The 11,076-nt window shown below is 36.1% G+C and overlaps 1 protein-coding gene across 1 annotated transcript in view; it reads right to left on the reverse strand.

Moving 5' to 3' along the window:
• The window catches only part of CARS1 (cysteinyl-tRNA synthetase 1), a 30,647-nt gene that overhangs the window by 15,346 nt on the left and 4,225 nt on the right, over positions 1-11,076 (reverse strand). Inside the window, exons 4-17 of the mRNA XM_029083715.1 lie at positions 9,967-9,969; positions 9,639-9,730; positions 8,698-8,786; positions 8,293-8,389; positions 7,743-7,841; positions 6,868-7,017; positions 5,731-5,871; positions 4,872-4,960; positions 3,571-3,692; positions 2,530-2,642; positions 1,863-1,991; positions 1,519-1,648; positions 1,093-1,196; positions 1-81 (exon numbers count right to left, since the gene is read on the reverse strand). The exon at positions 1-81 is cut by the window's left edge and continues 1 nt beyond it. Of these exons, the coding sequence (XP_028939548.1) occupies positions 1-81; positions 1,093-1,196; positions 1,519-1,648; positions 1,863-1,991; positions 2,530-2,642; positions 3,571-3,692; positions 4,872-4,960; positions 5,731-5,871; positions 6,868-7,017; positions 7,743-7,841; positions 8,293-8,389; positions 8,698-8,786; positions 9,639-9,730; positions 9,967-9,969 (1,439 nt within the window). The remainder of the gene's footprint in view (positions 82-1,092; positions 1,197-1,518; positions 1,649-1,862; positions 1,992-2,529; positions 2,643-3,570; positions 3,693-4,871; positions 4,961-5,730; positions 5,872-6,867; positions 7,018-7,742; positions 7,842-8,292; positions 8,390-8,697; positions 8,787-9,638; positions 9,731-9,966; positions 9,970-11,076) is intronic.

Here is an 11,076-nt window from a genome sequence, read left to right on the forward strand (position 1 = left end):
TTCCTGATTTTCCCATTTCTGAAACTGGCCTGTCACATCAGTGGGAGCTCGAAGAATATCCTTCACATTCAAAAAGAACTCCTATACAGGAAGAATATAGCTAAAAATCAGTTTAAATTAGACACAACCAATATTTACTACAAAAAGGCATTATTTCTTAATTAGCCTCCTAAAGTTTACGGTTTCAACAGTGTTTCAGCCAGGATCTACTGAACATCTGTCAAAACAAGGAACCCACACATTTTACATCACTCTGTAAATCACAGTTGGACTGTAATTCAGTTCTGTCTCTTGGCTCTGCCACTGCACGATACACTATGACACTCTAACACCAAGCTGCTCAAATACCATACTATTTTTTAGAAGTTTAGGCAACAGTTCTTATGTCAGATTTTTAAGTATGTTTCTAGCAATGGAAGCTGAAGAATAAAAATCGCTTTATAGCAAAGGCCTATTTTATGTGGACATCCACCTTGGTGAAAAGTCATTTTCACTTACACTGTGGCTCAAATCAAACATTTTACATAAAAAGTAGAGTATCTTCAGCTGGAGAGACCACGATCAGTGATCTCAAAATGCTGTACAGCCTCCTTGCATGAAATGTGGTTTAGATCACGGCTCCAAACTAAGCAGGGAAAGGAACTGTGCCTGACCCCTCACATATGCCTGCAAGGAACAGAGGCAAATGCTTGACACACGTGGTGAGGAGACACAAGGTAGGAATGATACACCCTCTTCCCCTTTTGCTCTATTTGTGTAAAGTCTGATCTGGTAGACATGTTATGAGAGTGTCTGTTGGACTGAGTCCCATAAGCAAACTGAACTGAGAAACTAATCCTGCGTGTAAGTGCCAAGCGGCTCGGAGATGTCAAAACTTGGAGAGAGCACCCAGCTGCAGAGAAACGTAGTCGTCTGTGGAACTCACATGACTTGAACAGTAGCTAAACAAATACTGTGACATCCCACCTGATGAATTCAAAAGGCAAATTCAGTCTGTGGATATGGCCTATATATCCTTGGGTTCTATTCCCTGAAACACATCTGACAACACAAAGCTTAGAGAGCTGGAGGAGGAATGGAAAGCTCACTTACATTCATAAACTTCTCATACTGAATAGCTGACTCCATGGTATTACTAGAGTAATCCAGTGTATCCTTCCAAGAGTGCATGAGGAAAGCCAACCGTAACTGTCGTGCTGTTAGGAGTTTCAAAATAAACAAGGAAAATAATCATAATCTAAAGTATTTTGATTGCCTCCAATACTGTAGTGGCCAATAACAACATTTTTAATATTCTTACTATCAATACATCTACCAAAAATGCAAGAACACTATTATCCATACAGATAATGCCAACAAGAAACAGAAGAACAAGGAAGCTATTCTAAAGTTAGTGAAGAAGAAAGACACCTGAAGTTAGCCATTTTTGAAAACTTCATTACATGCCTGAATAACAAAATTACCACAGTCACCACTCAAAGTGCATCATAAGCATTCAAATTCCCAAGTAATCTTTACCTGTATGTTTCTTCAGTGCATCTTTTATGGTAATGAAATTCTTCAAAGATTTGGACATTTTACAGCCAGCAATTGTTAAGTGGCCAGTATGGAGAAAATACCGAACCCAGTGATCGTTTTCAAAGTATGCCTGCAGCAAAAACAAAAAACCCCAAAGACCCAACACTGTTTACATACATACCACAAAGTAGGATAATTTAAGAATAAAATCCTGAGAACAAGAAGTTATGATTATACAAAACACCCATAAAGTTTTAAAAATTAATTGATGGATTTGTGTGAGTCACAGTCAAAGCAAAGCGTGTCGCTTTTTCACTGCAGAAGCTGAAGGCCAGTTCATTCACCTCAGACTGTGCCAGTTCATTGTCATGGTGGGGAAATCGGAGGTCAAAGCCGCCTCCATGAATATCCATCGACTCTCCCAGAATGGATCCAGCCATCGCGGAACATTCAATGTGCCAACCTGGGCGACCCTGTTAAAAAAAACAACACATTACTCGGCTACTAATTAATTGCCTTCCTCTCCTGGCTCTGTATCATCCCCTCACTGTGTCTGCCCCTAAGCAGTTACACGCCTGAGGAAATGAGATACACTGTTAACCAAGAAAAAAAAGATTCTCAGTCTCAGCCTCATCAAAGGATACTGTTGGATTTAAAGATCAAACATGGCATATGAATCTGTGAGGCTTTGATTATCCTGCCTATTATTCTTTTTAAAATTACATTAATATTTTTGATCACAAGAAAAAAAAAAAAAGAATAAAGCCTGTAGATAGAGGACAAATGACCAGTAACAGCCATCAGGAGCCTGCATGCAGACTTCTGTTTAAAAAGTGTCGGACAGATTGAAACACGTTCTAAATTATTACATGAACATAGCAACAGAATCTATGCTTGAATACAAGACCTTCATAATCTATACATTATTAATATGAGGTTAGGCAAAGTATTTGTGTAACATGCTATTTAATAAGGTGTAGAAGATCTAAATCCTGATTATAATGCCCTTACCTTTCCCCATGGAGAATCCCATGAGGGCTCTCCTGGCTTGGAGGATTTCCACAAAGCAAAATCATTTGGAGAATGCTTCTCACTTAAGCGATCAGCTGAGATGCTCAAGTCACCTTTAAAAAGAGAAAATGTAAACATATACATTTTATTTAAACACCAGCTTTATTGATTTTTGGCCTTGCTGTACCTCACATCAAGTGAATTTAAAAAAAAAACAAAAACAAAAGAAAAGAAAACCACTCAGCCCTCAAAATTCCTCATAATTAACCTTGATAATTCTTTGGGTTTTTGATTAATGTTTGCTTGACAGGAAATCTGACAAGTATCAGCTGCACTGCAATTCAGTTTTCGCATGCAATTCATCTACATTCTCTCTGCAGGAACAATTCCAATATTGCAGTTACAGAAAAAGAAATACAGAAACAAACCCCCCTATACTCATAGACAAGTAAGAATGCAGAATCAATTCACTCCAAAGTTAGAAGGATCCAAATCAAGACTAGGATTGTCTTAATCTGCACACACAACATGATCATAGGATATTTCTTCCACCCCTAATCTCAGTTGCTGCACAGAACGGCTGGTACTTGTTCAATAGCTATGTTTACTGTTTTGTTACCATCACAGATGTGTTATGCATTATTTGCTGTTAGCTCTTTATGACTATTTAGGTGGTGCTGTCATTATAACATCTTCAAAACACAGGGAATTTACCATTTCTGCAGTACTGCCCAAGACTAGAAGTGATTAACAATACCACCTATCGCATAAGAGTCCAAAACAGATTAAAGATAAAATTGTCAAGGTTAAACTTGTCAATTAATTTTGATATACAGGCTGAGATACCTGCAATCTCAGTTGTTTAGAATATCTAACATTATGCACTTTAAATATAAAAAATCTATTGGTAAAGAAGTGCAACAGATAAACCATTCAATTCTGACAGTAACTCTGGTCCAAACATCAGTGAAATCAATTGAAGAGGTTGACACATCATTGGTTTCGTCAGCAACATAAGCAAGTGTTATTTCCCCTTTTTACCTTCACCCTCTTGGAGAGCTTTTTGATCACCTACAGCTTCAGGAACCAACTTAGCATAGGAGTGTTTTTCACTGGAATCAAACTTCACAGTATCAAAGTATACAGATCCATTGGACACATACCTGAAAAGTTAAAGATCATTATGGACCTAAATTTCTACCAAGACTTAACTGAATTTTATCCCCAAAATCACTGTCTTAAGTTCTCTAGTGAAACCACATACAGTATGGTACTGCTCAGTACTGTAAAGATGACTTAGGTGAGCCTAAGTTTTAAGGCTTTACTATAAAGACTTCAGACAAATTGAAAGTCATAATAAAATTGATCAAAGGGGAAACAGCTAATGTCTTTTGCTAAACTCTTAAGAGGCGAGATGTCAGATAACAGTCCCAAGAGAAGGAATATCTACAATACTTCTGGTCCCTTTTAATATTTCGCAATAATATAATGAGACTCGTGTTTCACAGTCCATTTTGTCGTCCTTCACTTTGCTAATTTTGTCCCACTACAGTCATAATAAAAACTCTGACATAAAGGTAAGTCCATAATAACTCTGACACAAAGGTAAGTTTCAGGACTACCAGGAATGCTGATAATTCAGTGCAAACAATTTTGAACTGTCTTCCTTTTTTTTTTTTTTTTAAAGAAAATTTTAAATGTAGGTTTAAATGAAGAACAAGCAAGAGAAATGATGTCAGTCTGAACGACAAGTTTGCTTTTTTTCCATAATAAAAATATTTCCATGTCAAAAAATTGAGGCTATTAACAGAAAGAGAACTCGAGAAATTTCAGATGGTAATCTATCATGATACTTATTAACTTCGAGAGCATTACCTTGATTTTCACAAATATTAGACAATGGCAGAAAAATAGATTACAGTTACTTTTATTTTTTAACTTATGCTACTTACAACTGATTTCTAGACATTTACTCAGGCATCCATTTTTTAAATCCCTTGCTGAAGGTCAGGAGTCAAACACAGTTCAAGTGAATGTGACTTTGACTATTTATTTTAATGAACAATGATTTCACCCTGTAAATTTAATACTCTAGCTTCTCTCTTTGTAAGACATCATAAGAAATATGGAATAGCACATTTTAATCAGGTGAGAAATAACAGGTCTTTTGCAAAGGAACCTGAAGGTTCTTTATTTGATGAAACACTACTTCTGGAAAAGACTGCTCTTCTACTATTGCATATGAAAGCGGACAAAACAGTTCACAGTTAAGTGTTGAAAACGATTATTCTAGCTTTAATACAGTATAAGCACACAACAAAAGCATCCAGTAGCAAACTTACCCATAACCATTATCCACAATCTTTTTCACAAAATCCACAATTTCTGGCACATATTCACTAACCCGTGTTAAAACATCTGGAGGTAAAACCTACAGATAAAAAGCAGAATTTCTATATAAAAATATTTATACATATGCAAATATGCATTAAATATATATATATATATTACACATTGGTTAAAAATTGGCTCAAAAGCAAGTAACCATAGAATCTAAGACTCTGATTTCAAGCTTTCTGCTCTGAAACAATGTGTGTGGCCATTTTTTCCTCAGCCTTTAGGGCAATGTTAACAACCAACCAGTGAAGGAGACGTCAGCTCTTCCACTTATCACACTTCTGACAGAACAGGCAGTAAGTCCCTCTGATTTGCAGGTAAATAAATACACCTTCACTGAATTGAGCCACTGCATATGACAGGGCATTTCATCTGTAACAGCCAAATCTGTCCTTGATTGTTATCATCACATAATTTCTTAGTGGTTGAAGACTGACAAGTAGCCAGTCTAAACAGTGAGGCTGGCAGGGCTCTCTAGTGCAGCTAACACACTCTGTCTCAAACTTCTGGGTCAGTGTATGATTATAAGCCCATGTTACACCAAGAGGGAAGGATGGAGTGCACAAGTCAAACTTGATCACCAGCTAACTGGCTCCGGTAACATGCACAGTGGATTTAAGATCGTTGGGATGGAAACAGAACAGGTTATAATTTAACAGCTACCTACTCAGGTTAAAGGAAATACTTTATCAGTAAGGTTGAAATATGAGGTTTTAAAAAGCTATTAAGGAGCTAAATTGTATTTTGGGTATTAGGAGGCATGGCATATACACTTTTAGAACAGAAAACAGTTTGTTTACTTACATTGAGTGCTTCCATATCTTTATGAAATTCCCCTTCCCAGAATTTCGGGAGCTTTGAGAATATGGAGTTGTCAGTCACCTGGCTGCCAAATTTTGTGTCCAACCAGTCAGACAGCAAATCTTTGGCTTCTTCCAACAGTATCTACAAAAAACAGTTGTAAGTGCAACTGATCAAAGACTTACCCTATCTAAACTCTGCAGAAAGTTATTACTCTGAACAGAAAGGTTTGCTTAAGGAAAAAGATACCTGGCTATGAATACAGAGTAATCCGTGCTTCTACCAGACTTTTATCATATTGCCCTTCATAAATGTGGATTACACAAACAGAGGAAAGAAGATAAACTGATAAGTGATAACTGTTTTGATATCAATCACTTAAATAGGCATGTGGAATTTATATTGTAAACACTGGATGGGACCTGCAGTTCTATCACATCATCTGTTCCCCTCATTACTACTGGATCATCCTAACAGAAGCCTTACTGTGCACATTGCTGAAAAGTGTTTGAAAGACTAATTAGAACATCAGCAAGGATACATTTCAGTCTTATATTAAAAGATGACTTTTTTTACAATAGGATATAGCCCAGAAGGTGTGATTGCTTAGATTTTAGTTGTTTTTTTAAATTTTGTTAGGTCAGTACACAATTTCATAGAGGCACTTGATATTAGAATAGCTAGACTTTTTTTTTTTAAAGGTAATTTAGGGAGAGGGTTTTCTCAAGAAGGGAGCACATACACTATGCTTCCTACAGCAATTATCACACATAATCTGAAAGCAAGAAAAAATGGAAGTGGAAACCCGTTACTAAAAGACAGTAGTTACATTGACTGACTGGGTTACTGCGACAGTACCAAAGCCCAATAAAGTCACCAGGATTATTGTCCCTAAATGTAATGCTCTTTGGATAAAAACTATCCTGAGCATAGGTTTTTTGAGATGTATTTTCTTCTCTGATCAGAGATGGAAATACTTGTGTAGAAAACTGTCACCAGTATTAGAAAGTCATAAATGCATGCTCAGTAATTTATACTGGAAGTAAAACATCAAGAGGGAATTACTACAAGCTAAATATTATTTTTAAAACCCCTAACAACTGTAAGCCAAATAGAACTTTAAAAGGAGCTGAAACTGACCTCATGACATCTGCTGATCTCTTCTGCGGGGAGTTTTGCTTGCACAGCTTCTTGTAGAGGGTCAAAAGCAGACTTCACTGCATTCTGAATTCTTTCCAACATTTGCTTTTTATCTGGGTCTGTTGTCTCATTTAATTTAACTGAGAAGAGCTACAATTAAAAAAAAATTAGGAAGCAAATTGCAGTACAGTAGCGCTGTGTTCCATACACAATAGATTATCTTAGCCACACAGTACCTTGCTAGTGATGAATAATACATTAGGCCACATAAAAAGCTTTGATATCTAAGTACTGACATACCCTACTCATCAAGAAATAAAGGTGAAGTCAAAGGAATTTAGTTCACATCTGAATTCAGTTTTTCAGAAAGACTTTATAAATTACTGCATCAACATTATCATTTAGTAATTTTCATTTTCTATGCAGTTGATCACCTTAATTACACAGCTGATTATAACAAATCTGCAAAGGAGAAGCTTTAATGTGAAACAGAGAGAGATTCAATGCTATGCTTAGAGAGTATGTCAGGCAATGATAGCTGGGCAAAATTTCCAGGCCTCCTATTCCCAGGCCTGTATTCAATTCATTAGACTGATAATCTCTTTGTGATCTGTAGTTCTAAAAACAACCAGAGAATCATCTTTCCCCACCTTCAGTCCAACATACACAATTTATTAAATTCCTAAAGCTCTGGAGACTTTTTGCTCTTTCCAAGACTATCAATGGTACGAAAGTGAAACCACACAAGCTTTAAAAGGTTTTAAAGGAGGTAGCTTTTTTAAGGCAGTAGCAAATTTAGAGGCATTTTTTAGATGCTTTGCTACATTACTGAGTAAGAACCTAAGACACTAGCAGGGATTAAATTCCATGCCCACCTCTGAGGCAGTTTTAACATCTTCAAGTAGCTGATCTGGTGCTGATTTGTTCTCTCTATACCTTTCAAAAAGGTAATTTTGTCTTGCCCTCTTGATGATCTACAAAGCAGAAACATGAAAATAGTTTTGTGAAGCAACACATACAAAGTACAAATAAAATCTATTACATGCCAAAGGCATTTCAGAATCCCTATAAATTTAACAAGCTACAAGAATTACATGTAGTAATATAAATCAAACACACCATGCATAGTTAATCAGCTACCTCAACAGAGTTAATGAGGTATCTCAACAACAGGAAAATAAAATAAGTCACCAACGCTTAGTCTTCATTATTTATGACAACAGCCATTTATATACAAGAACACAGGCTTTGCTACCATGGGAATGCTACAAAACTGAGAAAAACCAATGACTTTGTGTACAAAATGTATGTCTAAGTTAATAAGTGTAAGATTTATCTTAGCTTATCACATGGCAATTACATATGACTCTCTGACTTCCATGCTCAAAGTACAGTATTTCAGAGTGCAATTTAAAAAGACCTTACCTTATCATCAATATCTGTAATATTCATACAATAGAAAATGTCATATTTAAAATAATCCCTCAAGATTCTTCTCAGGATATCAAATGAGATGTATGACCTAAACATAAAAAGATACAGGGGTGTTTTTACTGAACACCTCAAGTCTGTTTCTATTCTATGCACAAACTACTTTAATTTCAGAGTCAATAATTTTACAGCAGTTTTAATCTTCCCTCATCTAGATTAAAAACTAGTAAGTTTTTAATCGCATAATGACACAATATAATAACATGCTTTTAATCTTAAATCTCAAGCGTTGAGCCTAATGAGACTATTTTCTAGTAATACGCTCATCTAAATACTGTTAATCTTTTGTTTCCAATAAGGCCCTGTTATTACCTATACCAAAACAAGGATCTGCAGTACCTGGCATGTCCCATGTGAGATGCATCATAAACTGTTGGACCACAGCAATACCACAACACCTTTTTTCCATTCTGAGGCTGAAATACTTCCTTAATTGAAAGAGAAGGTACAGTGATCAGAAGAAATTGAAGACACAATCTCAGGCCAGCAGCAACACATTTGGAGATCAGAGAGTGAAAACATGGATTATAATTACAAAAAATGAATAGTTATCCCACTGCCAGTTTTACTATAAGAAAAGATCGCCACTAGCTTTGTCACATGAGAGGTAACAGGGTGTGGCTGCTAATGTTTATCTGCACTCTTATCAATCAAGATATCACATTACAAAGATCTGGACTAGGCAGATGTTTGCAAAAGGGAAGATCAGGCTTTCTTTTGCATTGAAAAAGGTTACAGAGTATAATCATTTCACACATACTTGAATACTACATCCCATATAACATTAGTATTCTTAATATTTCCTCTCTTTCCCAAAGGGCCTTCAAACAAGACCACAAGGAAGTTTTACCAGTTTATATTACAATCATGTAATTGGCAAGACTTTTGGTTTGGTTTTGTTTGTTTTTTTTAACACAGGCAGCATCTAAAGAAAGAAACTGTGATTTTATTCTGTTCACATTGCCTATATTTATGTATATTACAGTTGAACCCCTGGCTATTTTCCATGATGGTAACTTGCAATTGGGAACTATATATTATGCAATATACACATACATGCACGCACTTGTAGTATATGTATATTTATCGTGTATATTATAACACTTGCCCAGCAAACACGCTTGACTGACACAGCATCTCTGGCAAGTGCTTGTTAACACTGGGCAAAATACAACCCAAAAACCTGTCTCCTGATAGAGTGAACACTTAAGACATGAGCGTTTTATGACTTCTCTGTTTGTTTTTCTATGGAAATCTCTATTTTTCTTTCATTTAGTCACCTTATTTCGAGTCAGGCTGTTGTAGAGGCAGAGCCTAGAATGTTTTGTCCCTTCAGGTGGAGACCAGGGCGGCTGCACACGCTTGCCTTTGCCTAGGGAAAAAAAAAACAGTTTAAAGAGAACCAAAAGGACACTTTCCACAAACAGAACTGCAATGTAACATTTCCTCCTTATCACATCATTAAGTTATTTCAAAAGAAAAAATACACATATAATGAGATAAAGTAGCTCCAATCCTAGTAATCCAACGACTTTTGTTAGAGCTTCCTACAAAGCCACTAAAACCAAAGTAAATTACTTCAATCTAGTTTATTTTCTACTCTCTGACTTGCTATTCCTATTAACTTTTGATCCACGTAATAGGAAGGAAGAGGGTATAAAAGAGCATGCAATTCAGTTAAAGCATTAACGAGAGCTTTGAAATTTAATGAATTACTAATAAAGTGTTACAGCAGTCCTGGGCTTTCTGCAACGCCACTGATTTTACTGTGACGGCACATCACAGTTCTCATACGGAATTTACAAAAAACCTCCAGAGATCAGAGTTAGTCTCCAGAGCCAATATTGACAGAGCATGTGTACTCAGGGGGAGAGGGAGGGGAGACAGAAAGGTTTAGAAAGAACCTCAGCTTTTTATCATACATTGTTGCTATGTACACAAGGCATTTTTCAACACAGTCATTTACCACAAATATGCTCCAAGTCAGCCAAGAGGCTAAAGAAAAGTAGATAAAACCCAAGGCAATATAAGTGACAATATTCTTGCATTTGTTCTCTTTTAAATTTTGAAGAAGCATCATGGTTGTTAAACTCACAGTTTTTTCAAACAAAAGTATGAGTATGTCATCTGTTAAAGAGTTGTAGTTTGCTACACACAGGGCTGCTCAGAGCTGTAATGATGTTAAACTAATTACCACATTAACTAGGAATGAAAGCAAACCAGGAAATTCAAAAATACAGAAAGGTTGCCAGCTTAATACACACTGCACTGTCTTTAGGAATTCTCATGGTATGCCTTTTAACTGCAATTAAAATATTACACAAACTATTTGTTTTGACAACAAAATTGCCTTTCTGATCCTGTGTCTCTCAGGGTGCTCTTCGTTAACTCTGTTTCCCCCGATACCTTTGTATTAGTATTTTGGTTGAAAACCTTCAAGTAATATAACTATACATGGTATAAAAACTTTAATCTCTTCCTCGTCTTCCTTCTTTGAATAACTGCCTAAATAAGAAAAAAAGATACTAAGTGTAGTACTCTGTCTCACAAATGGACTCCATTTAATCACCATGTTATGGATCCACAGATACATGTGTTTATTTAAAACATTTAATTGTGTGAAGTACTCCTGAACAGAATGCCTCAAGTTCAAGAGCAGTCTATCCATAACACAGACCATACACCAAGGATTTGTTTACTCTTTGATTTACAAAGATT

This window comes from Antrostomus carolinensis, unplaced genomic scaffold (genome assembly GCF_000700745.2).
Source record: "Antrostomus carolinensis isolate BGI_N321 unplaced genomic scaffold, ASM70074v2 scaffold40482, whole genome shotgun sequence".
NCBI lineage: Eukaryota > Metazoa > Chordata > Aves > Caprimulgiformes > Caprimulgidae > Antrostomus > Antrostomus carolinensis.